General features: G+C 45.8%; 2 protein-coding genes across 2 annotated transcripts in view; one reads left to right on the top strand and one right to left on the bottom strand.

Moving 5' to 3' along the window:
* LOC147108234 (dedicator of cytokinesis protein 7-like) overlaps window positions 1-20,875 on the top strand; it is a gene marked incomplete at its 5' end in the record, with an annotated part of 242,453 nt that overhangs the window by 49,973 nt on the left and 171,605 nt on the right. The window lies entirely within an intron of this gene.
* Window positions 786-19,558, bottom strand: LOC147108235 (angiopoietin-related protein 4-like). The gene is made up of 7 exons (XM_086004772.1): window positions 18,936-19,558; window positions 17,316-17,426; window positions 16,421-16,535; window positions 8,724-8,837; window positions 8,260-8,355; window positions 7,343-7,618; window positions 786-6,112 (listed from the first exon to the last, which is right to left on the bottom strand). Exons 1-7 carry the CDS (start codon window positions 19,413-19,415, stop codon window positions 5,937-5,939), a joined length of 1,368 nt encoding a protein of 455 aa, XP_085860898.1. The 5' UTR covers window positions 19,416-19,558; the 3' UTR covers window positions 786-5,936.

The raw sequence follows: 20,875 nt of genomic DNA, 5'->3' as shown, positions 1-20,875 counted from the left end.
ATACTGGTGTGAGGTACACAAGGGGACCTGTGTCTCTTCACTCTAGTTGACCTCCCTAAATGTGGAGGATTTAAAAAAAAAAAAAAAATTCTTTGCTTTTCCCAGATGTTTGGATGGAGCCCCGATGTTGATTGCTGCACCTGTGGCTCTGGGGATTTGTGAAATGAAGGTGATGATTTGGATTGTAATTCCCTCCTCACAGACTTGCACTTCCTGCTCCTTTTGAACGTGTTTTTCATTCCTTGCGTCCCACTGCTTGGAGTCACTTGAGCGGTGGGAATCAGTGGGTTAGAAGGAATGTAGATGCGCTCTGTGTCGAGCCTGGTCTTTCACTGGAGCTGGGGTAATTTCAGAAAATAACATTTTGGGATACTGTCTGAGTAATTTGAGACACGTTGTGTGGTAGGTGTAGCATGTTTGGAACAGGTGACTTTGGATCTATGGATCCCAAAGCTTTCCATCGCTGGGGTTTTCCTCGCCACATGTCTGGGTCTGTTGTAAACTATTTGATAGCGATTGATTGCTATGATTACTCAACAACTCCATCATGCGACTACCAGGATGGTAGAAGGCAAATTAATGGACCTTGGTCTGTCATCTTCTAGCAATCCCTATGTTCGTTCCTATAATGCACGGGAAGCAACATGCGTGACGGGCACCTGATCGGACTCTCATCATAACCTACATTCCTCCCCACCCCCCCCACAAGAATAAACAAATACACCAGACAAATATTTAAACCAAAGAGTCGTTTTTTTAGACAAAAATATGAATTAAAGAAATCATTTGATATTAAAATAACTGGTTTTATAGGTTATGTACAGCAGACAATAGAGACTGACTCGCACTCCCTTTTGGGAGAAGCTGAGCATTTTATAAATTACAAAAGGCAGGTTTGGAATATTAAATGTTTAAATACATAAAGCAAAAAAAAAACAATTAAGTCACACTTCTGACATAGCTATTCATAGCCCTGGTGATGAAGTCAATATGACTCGGACACATTCCTTTGAGCAGGAATCGCGCTACAACTGTAACAGCTAAACTGGTATAGTGACCAGGACACTGGGGCGAGGGGATTAGAGGCACCTGGAGCCGGGGCTGTCGCTCTGGGCTTATGCCAGAGCCTAGACTGCACTTGCATTTACTTTACAGCTTCCGCCATAAACAATACATCTGCTTGACTCCATTTTAGAGAAAATGCAGAGCAGTTTTACGGAAGAGAAGGGGGAAGGGGTAGAAATTTACCCCTTTCAGTGCTCGGAGAGCTAATGATGTTTGTGAGGCTGCTGGTTTGATTCTGGCAGCCCTGGACTGGCCCTTCAGTGGATCACGCGGTGCGTTTTACATTGGATTGATGTTCATTAATATTCGGGGATTTAGCAATTCTCTAGTAGAGAATGACAATGATGTCAGATCACTGTACACACAGTGACAATGGTGTCAGATCACTGTACACACAGTGTCAATGGTGTCAGATCACTGTACACACAGTGTCAATGGTGTCAGATCACTGTACACAGTGTCAATGGTGTCAAATCACTGTACACACAGTGTCAATGGTGTCAGATCACTGTACACACAGTGACAATGGTGTCAGATCACTGTACACACAGTGACAATGGTGTCAGATCACTGTACACAGTGTCAATGGTGTCAGATCACTGTACACACTGTCAATGGTGTCAGATCACTGTACACACAGTGACAATGGTGTCAGATCACTGTACACACAGTGACAATGGTGTCAGATCACTACACAGTGTCAATGGTGTCAGATCACTGTACACACAGTGTCAATGGTGTCAGATCACTGTACACACTGTCAATGGTGTCAGATCACTGTACACACAGTGACAATGGTGTCAGATCACTGTACACACAGTGACAATGGTGTCAGATCACTACACACAGTGTCAATGGTGTCAGATCACTGTACACACAGTGTCAATGGTGTCAGATCACTGTACACACAGTGTCAATGGTGTCAGATCACTGTACACAGTGTCAATGGTGTCAGATCACTGTACACACAGTGTCAATGGTGTCAGATCACTGTACACACAGTGACAATGGTGTCAGATCACTGTACACACAGTGACAATGGTGTCAGATCACTGTACACACAGTGACAATGGTGTCAGATCACTGTACACAGTGTCAATGGTGTCAGATCACTGTACACACAGTGACAATGGTGTCAGATCACTGTACACACAGTGACAATGGTGTCAGATCACTACACACAGTGTCAATGGTGTCAGATCACTGTACACACAGTGTCAATGGTGTCAGATCACTGTACACAGTGTCAATGGTGTCAGATCACTGTACACACAGTGACAATGGTGTCAGATCATTGTACACAGTGTCAATGGTGTCAGATCACTACACACAGTGACAATGGTGTCAGATCACTACACAGTGTCAATGGTGTCAGATCACTACACACACCGACAATGGTGTCAAATCACTACACAGTGACAATGGTGTCAGATCACTGTACACACAGTGACAATGGTGTCAGATCACTGTACACAGTGACAATGGTGTCAGATCACTACACACACTGACAATGGTGTCAGATCACTACACACACTGACAATGGTGTCAGATCACTACACACACTGACTGGTGTCAGATCACTACACACACTGACAATGGTGTCAGATCACTACACACACTGACAATGGTGTCAGATCACTACACACAGTGTCAATGGTGTCAGATCACTGTACACACAGTGTCAATGGTGTCAGATCACTGTACACACAGTGTCAATGGTGTCAGATCACTGTACACAGTGTCAATGGTGTCAGATCACTGTACACACAGTGTCAATGGTGTCAGATCACTGTACACACTGTCAATGGTGTCAGATCACTGTACACACAGTGACAATGGTGTCAGATCACTGTACACACAGTGACAATGGTGTCAGATCACTACACACAGTGTCAATGGTGTCAGATCACTGTACACACAGTGTCAATGGTGTCAGATCACTGTACACACAGTGTCAATGGTGTCAGATCACTACACACAGTGTCAATGGTGTCAGATCACTGTACACACAGTGTCAATGGTGTCAGATCACTGTACACAGTGTCAATGGTGTCAGATCACTGTACACACAGTGTCAATGGTGTCAGATCACTGTACACACTGTCAATGGTGTCAGATCACTGTACACACAGTGACAATGGTGTCAGATCACTGTACACACAGTGACAATGGTGTCAGATCACTACACACTGTCAATGGTGTCAGATCACTGTACACACAGTGTCAATGGTGTCAGATCACTGTACACACAGTGTCAATGGTGTCAGATCACTACACACAGTGTCAATGGTGTCAGATCACTGTACACAGTGTCAATGGTGTCAGATCACTGTACACAGTGTCAATGGTGTCAGATCACTGTACACACAGTGTCAATGGTGTCAGATCACTGTACACAGTGTCAATGGTGTCAGATCACTGTACACACAGTGACAATGGTGTCAGATCATTGTACACAGTGTCAATGGTGTCAGATCACTACACACAGTGACAATGGTGTCAGATCACTACACAGTGTCAATGGTGTCAGATCACTACACACACCGACAATGGTGTCAAATCACTACACAGTGACAATGGTGTCAGATCACTGTACACACAGTGACAATGGTGTCAGATCACTGTACACAGTGACAATGGTGTCAGATCACTACACACACTGACAATGGTGTCAGATCACTACACACACTGACAATGGTGTCAGATCACTACACACACTGACTGGTGTCAGATCACTACACACACTGACAATGGTGTCAGATCACTACACACACTGACAATGGTGTCAGATCACTACACACAGTGTCAATGGTGTCAGATCACTGTACACACACCGACAATGGTGTCAGATCACTGTACACACACTGACAATGGTGTCAGATCACTGTACACACAGTGACAATGGTGTCAGATCACTGTACACACCGTGACAATGGTGTCAGATCACTACACACACTGACAATGGTGTCAGATCACTACACACAATGTCAATGGTGTCAGATCACTACACACACCGACAATGGTGTCAAATCACTACACAGTGACAATGGTGTCAGATCACTGTACACAGTGACAATGGTGTCAGATCACTGTACACACTGACAATGGTGTCAGATCACTACACACAGTGACAATGGTGTCAGATCACTGTACACAGTGACAATGGTGTCAGATCACTGTACACACTGACAATGGTGTCAGATCACTACACACACTGACAATGGTGTCAGATCACTACACACACTGACAATGGTGTCAGATCACTACACACACTGACAATGGTGTCAGATCACTACACACACTGACAATGGTGTCAGATCACTACACACACTGACAATGGTGTCAGATCACTACACACACTGACAATGGTGTCAGATCACTACACACACAGTGTCAATGGTGTCAGATCACTGTACACACACTGACAATGGTGTCAGATCACTACACAGTGACAATGGTGTCAGATCGCTGTACACAGTGACAATGGTGTCAGATCACTGTACACACACCGACAATGGTGTCAGATCACTACACAGTGACAATGGTGTCAGATCACTGTACACACAGTGACAATGGTGTCAGATCACTGTACACACAGTGACAATGGTGTCAGATCACTACACACAGTGACAATGGTGTCAAATCACTACACAGTGACAGTGATGTCCGATCACTACACACACAATGGTGTCAGATCACTACACAGTGACAGTGATGTCCGATCACTACACACAGTGACAATGATGTCAGATCACTACACACAGTGACAATGGTGTCAGATCACTACACACAGTGACAATGGTGTCAAATCGCTGTACACACACCGACAATGGTGTCAGATCACTACACAGTGACAGTGATGTCCGATCACTACACACAGTGACAATGATGTCAGATCACTACACACAGTGACAATGGTGTCAGATCACTACACACAGTGACAATGGTGTCAGATCACTACACACATTGACAATGGTGTCAGATCACTGTACACACACAGACAATGGTGTCCGATCACTACACAGACAATGGTGTCAGATCACTACACAGTGACGGTGATGTCCGATCACTACACACACAATGGTGTCAGATCACTACACAGTGACAGTGATGTCCGATCACTACACACATTGACAATGGTGTCAGATCACTGCACACAGTGACAATGGTGTCAGATCACTGCACACAGTGACAATGGTGTCAGATCACTGCACACAGTGACAATGGTGTCAGATCACTACACACATTGACAATGGTGTCAGATCACTGTACACACACAGACAATGGTGTCAGATCACTACACAGTGACAGTGATGTCAGATCACTGTACACACAGTGACAATGATGTCCGATCACTGACAGTGTACACACAATTTGCTGAAGCACAGATAACCGTTGCTGCAACTGAGAGGAGGGCTGGGATTTTCCTGGTCTGTGTAACACGGATAATCGCTGGATTAACTCCGGCTTGCGGGACATGCATGGGGAAGCTCACGTACCGGTTTTACAGATGTTAGCTGAATTTATTTTTCTATTTTGTACTCGTCTTGAATTTAAAACACACAAAGGGAAAGCTAAGAGCTGCTTAGAGTGGCCCGTGTGCTTTGGGAACGCTTGCATAGCTCAGCCATTATTCCTGGGACATTTGCTGCATTGTTTTGTTGCGATAAACAGATAAACAAACATATTTGGAGACTCTAGTCAGTGCATCCATTTTTTCCTTTAGAACATTGCATTGTATTCTCATTCCAGATGTAAACAGCAACTGCCTTGCAGTTTTAAATTTCTCTCTCTCTTTCATTCTCTCTCTCTCTCTCTCTCTCTCTCTCTCTCACACACGCAGTCTCTGCCAGAATCTGAGCTTTTGATGTTTAAGCATCTCGTTCCATCGGGCGAATCATCATTGCCGTGGTTTTCAGGGGGTAATTTCTGCCTTTCCAGGGCTTCCAGAATATTCCCTGTTTTCTCTCGTGTCGCTGCCGGGGCTTGCTGGCAAAATACTTGCCATTCAGGTTGGCCTGCCCGCAGGTGGTGAACCACCATCCACCTGGAATATTCAGAAAGATGCCGTTAAAGTACGTGGAAAACAAGCCACTTCACGCTCTGTTCTCCTGTTTAATGTTTACTTATTGGGTCTGCTGAGTGTTTGATGTGTGTGGGACCCATCGCCGCGGGGAGAAGGGGTGGTGAAAACCCATCACCGGTGACGAGGGGGCCCCATCAATGGGGGTAGAGGGGAAAATCACTGGACGGGAACCCATTGCCAATTTGAGGCCTGTTGGCATGTTGAAGAATCTCAAAACCAAGCTACTCACAAATGCACAGTTCAGGTTTCAGCTGGCTGGATACAGAGTGCGCAGTCTCCCCTTGGAGGGTCACATACTCTATTTACGGAAAGGCCTAGGCGGGCCACAGCCAAGGCCCTGGGACCCCAATGTGCATGGGCTACTGCTTCAAGGTAACCAATACAAAAATAGATCTCTGCCCCTCTGGGGACTCGAGGGCTGCGATCTCCCATCGCTCTCTGGACCCAAACCCGCGATGTTTCTGTCCATTCATTGTCTCTCCTCCATGCTGCTGACGACCCCCAAGGAGGAACTGTAGAAGCAGCATCTCCCCAGCAGCTCAGTGCAGAGCTCTGCCTCCCCCTGCATGTCCGAACGGCTAACTCATCTCTCATTCCCCTTCCTTGCTCTCGTATATCCTGGTTCCCTGGTATAGAATCATAGAATCCTACAGCACACAAGGAGGCTATTCAGCCCATCGTGCCTATGCCGGCTCTTTGCAAGAGCTGTCCAATCAGTCCCACTCCTCAGCTTTTTCCCCATAACCCTGCGAATTAGTCCTCTTCAACGACATGTCCAATTGCCCTTTGAAAGTTACTATGGAATCTGATTCCACTACCCTTTTAGTGCATTCTAGATCTTAACAATCCTGTGTGTGAAGAAATTTCTCTTAATTTTCCCTCTAGTTTTTAAAAAAACTAATTATCTTAAATCTATAACCTCTGGTTACCGACTCACTTGCCAGAGGAAACAGTTTCTCCCTACTTGCTCTAACAAAACCCCGCATAGTTTTGAATACCTCTATAAGGTCGCCCGTTAATCTTCTCTGCTCTACAGAGAACAGTTTCTCCAATCTCTCTCCATATAGCTCATATTTGTGGCGATGCCCGTGAGCTGGACCATCCCGAGTTCTCAATGGGGACCAGGAAGGAATGCTCGGTTGTGTTATGGCTACGTTCAAGCGTCGATTGGGGTTTTGCCCCGTTACTGACCTGTCAGGTGCTTGGCACAGCTCATGTTGAACTTCAGATCATGGTCCTGGTCTCGGGTGGAAAAGCGCAGACCGCTTGACTCACTGATGGCATTCTTGAGGTTTCCGGAAATGGGGCTCTTGAGGGTCATGGTGTAGTCAGTGGCCTCGCTGCCGAGGCTGAAGGGATATTCTGTGTACTCGGTGTGATTCTCCCAGTCCTCCAGCTCGATGCGCAGGAGATAGCCACCCTGACGCATGATGGTGTAAAGTTTCTCCAGACCCAACCAGAATTCACCTGAAATCAGGAACACCGGAAAGTGATCAGATCAGATCAAAGCCTTTCATTCACTTGAGTGTTTTTTTGAACCGTCTTTTGGCATCTCCTCTAATTTTCCACTCTAATGTCCCGGCCAATATTTATCCCTCAGCCAACATGACTAAAAACAGATTATCTGGTCATTATCACATTGCTGTTTGTGGGACCTTGCTGTGCAAAAATTGGCTGCTGCGTTTCCTAATTACAGCGGTGAATAGACTTCCTTGGCTGTAAAGAGCTTTGGGAAGTCCTAAGGTTGTGAATGGCGCAATATAAATGATAGTTCTTTTTTTATATATTATTTAAGAGCTTCCTCTGTTCATATTTTACATCTGAAGTGTATTGTTTTCTCCGGGAGGCATTGGATCCACAAGTGCACTTCAGTATCTCACCAGGAGGGGGCAGCATAGCCCAATCCTGTCCTTGCCTCTCATCCATCCAACCACTTTCCAGCAGGGGTGCATTGTATGGTCAGGAGCAGCAACCTGGGCTGAATTTGTCCTTCCTAACGCAGGCGCACGAAGGCCAATTGGCCCCCCTCCTGTTGCCCACCCTGAACCCCCACAATTTATGGAACGAGAAAACACCCTTAAACAAGAATGCTGCTGAATTCTGTTTACCGGTAAAGTTGCCGAATCCGTCCTTGTACGCCTGCCAGAGCCGGTCAAAGTCCACTGACCCGTCCCGCCGTCTCTGAATCACGGTCCAGCCACCTTCTGTTGGAAGACCAAAAAACGTTTAAGACGCCGCATGGATTTCACGGCCTTCACACAAGGCCGAGGTGTAAAATTAGATTAGAGGAGACCTAGAGCAGTGCTGGCTCAGTTCCCACAAGCAGTTCCTGCCCCCGGTTCAAGCCACAATATTACAAGCAGCTGTGGCAATTTCCCCGCCCGCCCCAGAGTGGCTTCAGCCTTGTTACCAGGAGCAATGGGGGCCGTCCCCGCCACCATTCCTGAGTCACACCAGCCCCGACCCGATTTCCACGAGTGGTTCTGGTCCTGTTTCAGAGAGGGGCGCTGGCCCCTGACCCCATTTCAGCGAGAGCCCCGGATTCAGTCTCCAGTAATATTCAAATTCTTACCGTCAGTCATTTGACAGAATGCTTCAAAGGGCTGTGAGCCTATTGGCTGGATTTTGTACACACTGGTGGTCCGCTGTCCTTCGAGGAATAGCTGGTGACAGTCAGAGGGAAGTTCTGCAGGTAAATAAGATCGTGCACTCGTTAGGTTTTGGGGGTTTCTTTACTCTTTTTACTTTGCTGTGTTTCAGAGTACTCTCGCAGATAACCCATGCCCATGGCCCAGAGAGTGATTTTATTTTCCCAGACCGGTCGTGTTGTCAGCATCCTATTCAACCCCGAGCTGAACTTTCACAGGAACTGCAGTAGGCCTTTCAGCCCCTCAAGCCTGTTCTGCCATTCAATTAGATCATGGTTGATCTGTCTCTTAACTCCATTCACCCACCTTGGTTCCGTAACCCTTAATACCCTCACCTCACAAAAATCAATCAATCTCAGATTTGATTCCAACCCCAGATCATCTCCATCACAAAGATTGCCTATTTCCACTTCCTACGATCTTCTTCTTTAGCTTGGTGTCTATTAAGTGACTTGGGGCATTTTTTTTTATATTAAAGGCGCTATATAGATACAAGTCGTTAAATTTGTGACATGCCCAGGGAACAAGATGAACCCTCTTCAGTTTGTTTCAGCTGCTTGTTTTAATCCTGCACTTGCTTCGGAATTCTCATCTCCAGAAGGTGCAAAGTGACATTAGACTAGACTGACTTGTGCTTTAACTGCCCAACAAGTTTTCTGCTACCGTCCAGGGTGAATTTATACCCCATAAACTTTAAGAAGGGATAAAATTATGTTTTATAATTTAAAGTTTAATAAATGCGTCAAGTTTTACCCTCTCCAAGGGGAATAGTTCAACTTTGAACAGAGAAGTTTCAGATTCTTGTGAAATAGAATTGCATTTTTCTTTGCGACAAGCAGTGAAAAGTGAGGATTGTTTGCCTGAACTTTGTACCTTGGCAGCTCAGCACTGCCAAATCACCAGGATTTGTGCCACTGTTAAAAGTTCAGTTCTTGCGCTGCAATAAAAATAGCTCTTTACCCCACAGCTGAACATCCTGGGGGTGTGAATGGCTGAGTAAGTGTGTGAGCATTGCACAACTACTGAATTCCTCCCCATAACTTATTACTTGCCTTGGGATATGCCCTCCCCACCCAACTCTTCAATAAACCTCTGCCTGTGTGTGACCAGCTGTTGACTCAGACAAGCGTGAGTCAATGGGTGTGAGCGTGAATATGCAGAGATTGTGTGTGGTTTGTTTAATAGCTGACATCAGTTATTCAGGACATAGTTAACAGTCCATTCCTTTCGTGATGGAAAAATTGTCCAGCAAGTGAGGACTGGGTAATGTCCTTCTATCTCTTGGAGCTGGCTTTTAATCTAACTGACTGATGGGATGAAAGCTTCCTTTCTCAATTGGCTGTAGGGAGTTCTGATGGGAACTAGATGTAATATCTCCAAGTTTGCAGATGACACGAAGCTGGGAGGGCGTGTGTGCTGTGAGGAGGATGCCGAGAAACTCCAGTATGATTTGGACAGGTTGGGTGATTGGGCAGATGCAGTATAATGTGGGTAAATGTGAGGTTATCCACTTTGGTGGCAAAAACAGGAAGGCAGATTATTATCTGAATGGCAATAGATTGGGAGAAGGGGAAGTGCAACGAGACCTGGTGTCCTTGTGCACCAGTCGCTGAAGGTAAGCATGCAGGTGTAGCAGGCGGTTAAGAAGGCAAATGGTATGTTGGCCTTCGTAGCGAGAGGGTTCGAGTACAGGAACAAGGACGTCTTGCTGCAGTTGTACAGGGCCTTGGTAAGACCACACCTTGAGTATTGTGTACAGTTTTGGTCGCCTTATCTGAGGAAGGATGTTCTTGCCATGGAGGGAATGCAGCGAAGATTCACCAGACTGATACCTGGGATGGCAGGAATGACGTATGAAGAGAGATTGGGTCGATTAGGCTTATACTCGCTGGAGTTCAGAAGAATGAGAGGGGATCTCATTGAAACTTATAAAATTCTAACAGGACTAGACAGACTAGATGCAGGAAGGATGTTCCCAATGGCAGGGGAGTCCAGAACCAGGGGTCACAGTCTAAGGATAAGGGGTAAGCCATTTAGGACCAAGATGAGGAGGAATTTCTTCACCCAGAGAGTGGTGAACCTGTGGAATTCTCTACCACAGAAGGCAGTTGAGGCCAATTCATTAAATATATTCAAGAAGGAGTTAGATATATTTCTTAAGGCTAAAGGGATCAAGGGATATGGGGAGAAGGCAGGGACAGGGTACTGAGTTTGGATGATCTGCCATGATCTCATTGAATGGCGGCGTAGGCTCGAGGGGCCGAATGGCCAACTCCTGCTCCTATCTTCTATGTTTCTATGAATGGAATGGTGATTGCAGCATTCCTAACTCTGAGGCAATGCCAGTATGCTTCCGTAGTTTCATGGTGTTCCTGAACTCCAGAGCCAGTTACACACGCAGTGAAGTGAGCTTTATATTTGTACATTTTTTGTTCTCACCAATATTGTCAATATTTATCCCTCAACCAACATAACAAAAACAGATTATCCGGTCATTATCACATTGCTGTTTGTGGGACCTTGCTGTGCCCACATTGGCTGCCGCATTTCCCACATTATAACAGTGACTCCACTTCAAAAGTACTGCATTGGCTGTAAAGTGCTTTCAGACGTCCGGTGGTCGTGGAAGGCTCTATATAAATGCAAGTCTGTCTTTCTTTCTTTAGTGAACTTTGCCCTACTTCTAGCCCTGTATTATTTTGCCAGCCCTGAAGAGGGCACCTTTTTGCAGCAACTGGTTTATTGAAATATAAATTTATAGTGAAGAAAACATCAAGGATTCAGCCCGGCGACATTTCCACAGCTTTTACATTTTTTGAATTGGATTTTGGATGAAGCTTATCCTGTTTTGGATTTATTAACTGTTTTTGTTAATTTTGTCGTTGGATCCTGTTTTAAGTTTATATTTTTCACTCTGGCCAAGGGAAATGCTCGTGTTGCCCTGGCAACGGGAATGCCCGCTTTTTGAAGTTTCTCCCACATGAAAGTGGACATGCGAATGAAGAGCGGATGAAAACGAGTCGGCATTTTTAAATACTTTAGCGCCGACCCTGCTGAACATCTCAGTAAATTCCACACACCAGTTGCTTGCTATTTTTTGTTTTAAGTTTGAGGTACGAGTTACAGAGCCAAGTTTTAAGCTGGTTGATTTTAGGTAAAGCTCTGGTCACGTTGTGTTGTTTTTGCTGCATTTTTTTTTAAAAAAGCTCTAACATGCATCAGCTCAGTGCTGTTCAAGGTGAAAGGATTAAGAGGGCTCCGCTGGGGCTTTTCTTGAGGCTGAAGTCAACACGAACTTTTACCTAGTTGTCCTGGGACCCTTCTGTGGCCCTCCTTGTAAAAGCAGTCAGGCATTCCACATGGCTTAATCCGAGAGCACTGGGTGACTTGAGAAAATCAACATTCACAGAACCGTTTGTGTTTGTTTCCTCTAGTTTTAAACCCATTTAGTGCCAAGTCCTGTTGCTAGTTTCCCTGCTCAGTCACTGACTCCCTGCTGAGAGTAGTTGCTGACGCAAGGACCGTCTGTTCAACACACTTTCATCATGGAAATAATTTCTGCACTTAGTGAACTGACGTTTTTGAAGCATAAGTGTCTCGGTGCAATGTGTATCAAAGCTTTTACCGGTTAATGTTAAATGGAGCCCAGGAACGTGGAGTGGTGAATGTATAGCACAGGATGTGTGATGTACACTTGCTGTAAATGGTGAATGTATAGCACAGGATGTGTGATGTACACTTGCTGTAAATGGTGAATGTATAGCACAGGATGTGTGATGTACACTTGCTGTAAATGGTGAATGTATAGCACAGGATGTGTGATGTACACTTGCTGTAAATGGTGAATGTATAGTACAAGATGTGTGATGTACACTTGCTGTAAATGGTGAATGTATAGCACAGGATGTGTGATGTACACTTGCATATATAGGGTGAGCATATATCAGCCGTTCACAACTTCAGCATCCTATTCAACCCAGAGCTAAGTTTACCAACCCCATATCCTCTCCAACACAAAGACATACTTCCACCTCTGTAACATCACCCGCCTCCGCCCTTACCAGAGCCCATCTTACACTCATTCCCAATGCTCTCCAATTCTACTCCCTCTGTCAACTTCAGCTCATCCAAAACTTTGCTACCCATCCCTTGTCCTGCTCACCCATTACCCCCTGCCCTCGCTGACCTACATGGGGTACTGATGTACCGCAACACCGTAAATTTTAAATTCTCACACTTGTATTTAAATCCATCCAGTTTCATCCCTCCCCATCTCTGGAAGCTCTTCCAGCCACCCCCAAATCCCTGTGTCTCTGACTCTCACCCGCCCTTCACCCCACCACTGGCATCCGTCCCTTCAGCCCCACGCTCTGAAATTCTCCACTTAAACCTTTCTGCCTCTCCACCTCCCTCTCCTCCTTTTAGTCCCTCATTAAAACCCACCTCTTTGACCAAGCTACAGTCATCCCTTCCAGTCTCTTCCTTTGGCTCGATGTCCATTTTCCTGACACCTGTGAAGCACCTTGGGACATTTTTCCATGTTAAAGGTGCTATATAAAAGCAAGTTGTTGTTGATGTACAGTCACTTTACAGGGGTGGCTGTATAGCCTAGGATGTACAATGTACGTTCACTGTATGCTTTAAAATAGAGCGCAGGCTGTGATGTACGTTTGCTGTATACGGTGAATGTATTGCCCAAGGTGTACGAGGTAGATTCACTGTATATGGTGAAAATACAGTGCAGTGAACAGCCCTAGCCCAGTCCCGGACTCGCCTACTTTACTAAACAGTTGAGCTGCCGTTTAACAAATAGCCACATATGGTTTTGAGGTGCTTTTGATGAAGTAATTGCATGGATCTGACAGCTTAATGTTTAAAATTCTCTCAATCCATTTAAAGAGGCTTATCGGGTTGGAGCCTAAAGTAATTAATTAGGTTCCAGTTTCTGTCTGTGATTGTGTTTAAAATTGGTTGGGAGGGGCGGGGGCGAGGAGATCAGTGTTTAAACTTTAGTAAACAGATTATGCAGCTTCAAACACTTTGAATAGTATCTTCCTAGAAACTGGTTTTATATAGCTGGGTGTATAACCTGCTCAGGTTTCATGGTTGTTATGTATTTTGATGCTCAGTGTTGGTCATGTTGCCGGTTCAGTTTCTATACAGCAAGCTGCACAACTTGCAGTCTGAGATTCCAGTTCCATAGGATTTGGGGGTGGGGGGGAAGAAACTGTGAATGGCTGGGCTGGAGAGTCACAGTCTGTGTGTAGATCAGAGAATTTCCCAGTTTTCCTCAAAAAGGGATCGGGAACAAAGGCGGGTAAATGGAGTGGAGTTACAGATCAGCCGTGATCCAATTGAATGGAGGAACAGGCTGAATGGCCTACTCCTGTTCTTATAAATTGTATTACATGAATAAAATTTAAATTCAACCCTCCAAAGCATTTTGGACTATGATGGATTAGTTATTGGGTTCTTTCTTGCGGGTCACACTGCGAGGATAAAAATGTATATTCTTCTGCCTACTGAAGAGAAGGCAGCATGTCATGATATATTTGGTAAAGTAAGGTGAAGTTCAGTGACTGTTCGATCCTGGGTCTCGCTGTATTTACCCAACCCTCTGGGTCCACTTATGGGAATGGGCGGTGATGCTAAATCCAAGAAAATGTCCCAAAGCTTAACCCCTCTGCGAAGAGCGGCGGTCTCTGCATCTTTACCTTTGACACACTTGGCTCTTTCCATTAGCTGGCGAGTTTGGAAGTGGGGGAAAGGTCAGTGTGTTGTGGGCAGAATTGGATAGAAAAAAAATAATTTGTAGGAGGAAAGCGATCACAGAGTAACAACCCGCAGAAAGTTCAGGACTGAAGTGGGAAGCTGTTATGAATCAGGCTCTTCAACTTTCACCTACTTGGCCCTGCGCCACATTACTCACACACAAGTTTTATTTTAAAAACAAAAAAATAGCTGTTTAAAGGTTCTCTCGCAGATAAAAGTCTTTAATATTTCCTCCCAGCTTGCGGCCAGCTCATAGAGGATTCAACTTTCACCTAGTTGGCTGGGAGCCACAGCTGCCCTATTTCATTCGTAAGAAATTCCTGAACGGCCCATTGTCTAGGAGAGTCCTCCTCCTCTCATTTTCTGCCCTATCCGAGCAGGGTCAGCACCGTTCAGTGGGACAGCCCCATGCAGTGATCAGCCTCTGAGCACGAGGCCTGCCTGGACATGGGAGCATGGCTGGAATAATTCATCAAATAGACTGAGCCTTAAACTGCATAGAGCCCTGGTTTTAAAAAAGATACAAGAAATGGGGCAAATGCTGGAGGTTTGAAGTTAAAAACAGTAAATGAACAGCAAGTCATCAGCATCTATAAAGACAAAAAAGACAGATTGAATGTTAACTTGTCTTTCCTCTTTGCAGATACTCACAGACCTGCTGTTTATTGCCTGTATTTAATGCTCACAGACCTGCTGTTTATTGCCTGTATTTAATGCTCACAGTCCTGCTTTTTAACACTGGCCCCCAGACTCCATTTCACTTTTATACTTGTGCAGTAATTGGAAAGGAAAAGTAAAGTCCCACCGCCCATTTATTTTTCCACCACGTTTCAACCCTGAAGGTGCCAACTCTTGTTGGGGCATCTCCTTAGTGCCTTAACTGCAATACTGAGGCTTCACACAACATGACCAGTGAGTCTCAGTGGGATGTTCTACCATGGGGGGAAAATCACAGCCAAGCCTGATCCGGTCTTTGCTTGATGTCCACCCATTCACTGCAGCAGGGGTTCCTTTACGGTGAGCAGGAGCAGGAGCCCTGGCTGATTTGCGCCCCCCCTCCCTAATGTTCTGGCTCTTAGATTCATGAAAAGAACGTTGTTTTTCTTTTCCAATAAATTCTTTTAATTTTTTTTTTTTTTAAAAACATTCACAGAATGTACAGCAAGTTTCAAGTCAGTCTGTTTATAGGCAAAGGGTCTCCCAGGAATTTGCCTGCTTTGCTCTCTGCCCGATACTCAGAGTGCCCTTTCTCCTAGTTGGCAAGCAGCCAGGAAGACATTCCATTTGCTGCTCTGTTCTGCACAAAATGTTGAGTCCAGCTGGCTCGCCATTCCACTTTAACATCAGTGTAACAGACATCTGTCGACTTGGAATCCCAGGCTGAGGTTCAAACATGTTCCTACAGTCCCCAAAACAGCTGTTGGCTACCTGCGGAGACCCGGAGTGACATGGGTCTGTGTGTGCACGTATACATCTGTGCGTATTTGCGTGTTTGTTCACATCTGTGGGTGGAGCCCTCTGCACGTGTCAGAGTGATTTGTTTCTCAAAGATCTTGCAAAGTTTGTGTGGAAATTTCCTCATTGAGAGATTCCACTTCTTAAATAACAGCAACTGTTTCCGGTGGATTAAACCAGCAAAGCTGAAGGTCTATGTGGTTTAATTTTAATTAAAAAACAGTTTATCTAAAAGACCAGATGTAGCTATGGGTAAAAGCAATGGAGACCAAAGGGGAGTGGGGTGAGGGGCACCTTTTCAAGTTTTGCTGTTCTCCCACCGACAGTGTTGGCTTGGTTTGATCAGAGAGAGTATGAATTTTACGCAATTTCTCAACGAATGAGATGTACTTACTGTCGGCCGGCCTAGGTGCCGCACTGCTGCGTGTGCGAGGAAATATCTCCACTCTTCGTTTGAGAATCGACCTCCAACTTGGGCTCTCTTTGAACTGCAGTTTGCTTTCTTGCAGCTGTAGGTGGAGAAAAGAAACTGGGTCAAGTTGTACATTAGAAATTGAACCTCTCACTGTCCAATGTTACAGTTCAGGATTACATGCGCATCAAGAGATAGTGTCACACCAATAACACTGGATAAAGCAGCCAGTTAATGTAAAATAGTGTTTGGATACGTAACGCTGCCTTGGCTTGTGCTCCTGATCAGTGTTGTCAACAGTTTGGTGTATTGGTGCTGTGTGTTTCAGCTTTCCCCGTTCCTATTGCATTGCGTGCAATTCCACGCTGACGCTCTGGTATGGTACCTTTCCCAATTCGCCTGCCTTCGGTGAGCCTAGACAGTCATAGAAAGAGGCCCTTCGGCCCATCGCGTCCGACAGTGAATCATGGCAGACCATTCAAGACTACAGGAGGGCATCAGAGCCGAGCCCAAGCCTGTCCTCACCCGATGTCCCCACACTTACAGTAAAAGCTGGAGTTATTAGAAAGTGATCAGGAACCCTGGCTGATTGACACTTCGCCTCTCCACCATTCCAGGGGCAGTAAGCCACAGTAGACTCCTTCCACTATCGTGGCAGTGATCTGTTAACTCAGACTGGAGCCTTCTTGCTCTGTCCATGTTTATCATGGCAATATATCTTGTGTTGCCCATGTATATTTAATATTGCTATTGTGGTCACATAACATGCCAATGTATATTTAATGAGTCATATTCCTTGTCTGTGCATATTTAATACCGTGGTCACATACATTGCTTTGCCCATGTATATTTAAAATTTGTTATTGTGGTCACGCACCTTGCTTTGCAGAATCTTGATCTGAATGCTCTGCTTGTCGAGCTGCCACTGCTGGTCCTTAATTCTGTTCAGCAGCTCATCGATGTTTCTGCTTTGAGTTTCCATCATGGACTGCAAAAACAAATATTTTAAAGTTCGGTAAAGGTTAAAAAATATAATTTAGAACTTCTGAAAATTTCCCATTTAAACACTCTGTACTTTTATGTGGACAATATCTGGTTGTGTGCTCGTGTCCAAGGTGCAAGCTCATTTATCAACCGTGTTTAAGAACCCATCCCTCTAACCTCAGGAAACCAGCTTTATCCTTGATTGTACTGGCAGCTCAGTCGAGTTGGAGGCACTCTCACCAGAGAGAAGGTTGTGGGTTCAAACCCACACCAGGACTTCAGCACAGAATCTAGGCCGCCACTTAGTGCGGTACTGAGGGAGTGTCGCGGATATTAAACTGCCCACTCAGGTGCACGTAAAAATCCCATGGTATTATTTAAAGGGATTTCTTCCATTATCCTGGCCATCATTCTTCACTCAACTGGCCACCAAATACAGATTCTGTTCATTTATGTATTTGCTATATTTGTGGGATCTTGCTGTGCATATTGGCTGATGTATTTGCCTACATTTAAAAATCCATGTGTTCTTTAAAATGACTTTGGGATAGTTGGAGGATGTTAAAAGGCACTATATAAATGTCAGCTCTCTTTCTCGCTCTCCCTAGCCTCTATTATACTTCACACACTTTTTCAGCAAACTCCCAGTCAAGTGTATAGAATTGCTGCTGTACAGTGCAGACTGCCGCAAGTGCAGAGCAGAGGCTGCTGCATATCCCGAGCCCACAGCCAGCACCAAGTCACACACGAGCTCCACACGCACTGCACGATTGCCTCCCACACAGCTGGTTGACTAGGCATCATCATTGTCTCTTCTGTGGACATTAAGACATCAATTTCTCCCTGGGCATATCCCACCCTTTCATTATTGCTGGGTTTCCAGTAAGCAAGAGTTTCTTCATCGAAGGTCAGTTTTACAGTTATGAGTACGTCTCACCACGGATGCCATTTCCTGACCCTTGGCTCTAATTAAACTGAGCAGGAAGATAACAGGAGAAGGATGGTTTCTATACCAGCTTGGAGCACTTTTTAAAAATACACTTTCTGACCAAATCGGGTTCGTAGCCCAGTGCTAAAGGAACTCAAAACAGTACGTGCTGCAGCATTAGCATTGGTGCTTAACCTACTGGCAGATAGTTGTAGATGCCAGTGTCAACTTGATTCTGACCAAATCCACCCTAGAGACCATTTACAATCACCTATTAATTTAAATGTGAATTAAAATAATAATTAAGCCCAGTTTATTCTGTTAATTACATTGCTTAATTCAAATGATAAGCACAGAACTACTTTAAATAGTCTGGGGTAGACATCACTGCACTTTCCACAAACTATTTTTACATTATTATTCATCTACAATAAATTGAAGTACAACACTTGTTGGATAGCGATGTACTTTAATTTATTGTATGTGAAGCTCAGGCCTTGGAGGCACATATAGAGTGAAAAGTCACAATAAAAGACCCAGAATGAGTGAACAGCATCCCTCCTTCCAGTCACTGGGGGCACTTACTCGGATGGTGTTGTTCAAGCCACTTTCCTCTTTCTTCCTGTTCGCAATCCTCCCCACCTTTTCCTCCAAGCTCTGCAGCGCCTTGTCCATCCTCCGCCGGTCCTGCTCCATCGCCTCCACCTTCTCCCGCAGCAGGCCGGCGGAGACTTGCGGCAGGTGGCCGTCGCGGCTGCTGTTCACCAGCCCGTCCCCTTGCTCGCCGAGCCGGCCGGCCAGCTCGCCCAGCGTCCGGTTGTGAGCGCTCAGCTGCTCCAAGACGCCGCGCATCTGCTCCTTGGTGCGGTCCACATGCTGCTTGAGGCCGTGGCCCAGCTGCAGGAGGCCGTGGGCGATGAGGTTCACCTCGTCCCAGGAGGCGAACTGCATCCTCCTGTCCTTGGCCGAAGAGCCCTTCTTGCCGGCGGGGTGGCCGATCGCTCCCTCGGTGAAACTCGCCACGCAGATAACGATGCACAGCGGTCCTGCGAAAGTCAGCTTCATTTCTGCAAGCAGAGGGGAGCCGGCTTTACAAAAGAAAGCGATTTGATTTTCTTCTGCTGCTTCTTCTTCTTGGCTATCTCCTGCCCTGTTCCTGTCTTCTGTGCTACCCGCTGTACCACCGCCCCCTTTTAAGACCGGGCTGCAGTGCCTGGGACCCGCCTCCACCAGCACGAAGCTGGCAGCCGAGTCAGGGAGCGTCTCCAAACCGTCCCTGCTGGAAATTCCCCCAGCTGACAGAACGGAAAACATGATGGATAAATAGGCACCGCTCTTTGGCCAATGTCATTTTTAATTGAAACCAATCACCAGTATTCCAGTCTTCAGTGACTCTGGATATTTCCGCGCTCACACAAAGCTAGGCTGACAATCCCAGTGCAGTGCTGAGGGAGCGCTGCACTGTCGGAGGTGCCGCCTTTCAGATGAGACGTTAAACCGAGGCCCGGTCTGCTCTCTCAGTTGGACATAAAAGATCCCATGGCACTATTTCAAAGAAGAGCAGGGGAGTTATCCCCGGTGTCCTGGCCAATATTTATCCCTCAACCAACATAACAAAAACAGATTATCTGACCATTATCACCTTGCTGTGCGCAAATTGGCTGCCGCGTTTCCCACATTACAACAGTAACTCCACTTCAAATAGTACTTCATTGGCTGTAAAGCGCTTCGAGACGTCCGGTGGTCGTGAAAGGCGCTATATAAATGCAAGTCTTTTTCTTTTCACACTGCTTTTGGATTTTGGCTTAAAATGATTGGGGGGGGGGTGATGGTGCATGCTTTGCACGTTGGGTTTCGGTTGGCTTTTGGAATCAGGGCAGTTCTATGTCAGAAGCTTTCAGAAGTAAATCTGCAAAGCAGTCCGGATTAAAGATTACTTGGGATTTTAGGGGCTTATGAAGGGTCAGTGAATCTAAAGATGGTCATTTGATGGAAGGAAGGGGCGATTAATCAAACTCTGGTTCCTTTGAAGAAAGCTCAGATTGTGCTTCATTTGGTTAAATCAACCACATATGGTAGGGTGTGTGTAACCTGTAGCTACCCTCCAGAACTGACATTGTGTGACAGTGGCTTAGAGCCCAACATTGTGCTGTCCCACAGAGCAGTCAGGGCATAAGTTGAAACCCCACGAATCACCGTGCAGAGAGATCTCAATGCCAACTCATGTTGCGAGGAGGCGTTGGGGAGAGGAGAAGGAAGAAAGAGAGCAAGAGATGCAGCGAGGCTGGGTCTTGTGAGAGAGAGACAGAGAGGCCAGGCCCTGTACCACAGGAGGGGAGTTCTCTGGTTTTACTTTCCAGGCTTTACCGCTTTACTGTTGGGATCAGTCATGTTGTGCCTCTCTGCACCGTTACAGGATACACTCCCAGTCACAGTTCCCCCAAAATGATGAGTGCATGCGATGGAGTATGAGGGCACGATACTGTGATTCATGAACAGGGAGCAAGCGGTTCCAGGTGTGCTGC

This window comes from Somniosus microcephalus, chromosome 13 (genome assembly GCF_052327205.1).
Source record: "Somniosus microcephalus isolate GS21.2 chromosome 13, FLI_Smic_1.0, whole genome shotgun sequence".
In the NCBI taxonomy this organism is placed as follows: domain Eukaryota; kingdom Metazoa; phylum Chordata; class Chondrichthyes; order Squaliformes; family Somniosidae; genus Somniosus; species Somniosus microcephalus.
This window is presented reverse-complemented; position numbering and strand designations above follow the sequence as displayed.

Bases quoted from the DNA above. Each gene is read 5' to 3' on its own strand.
- LOC147108235 (XM_086004772.1), bottom strand. From the start codon at position 19,415: ATGAAGCTGACTTTCGCAGGACCGCTGTGCATCGTTATCTGCGTGGCG. The intron at 8,356-8,723 runs GTAAGAATTTGA...GTCTTCCAACAG, and splicing joins ATTCTGTCAAATGACTGACG to AAGGTGGCTGGACCGTGATT. The intron at 7,619-8,259 runs GTAAACAGAATT...TCCTGATTTCAG, and splicing joins CGGATTCGGCAACTTTACCG to GTGAATTCTGGTTGGGTCTG.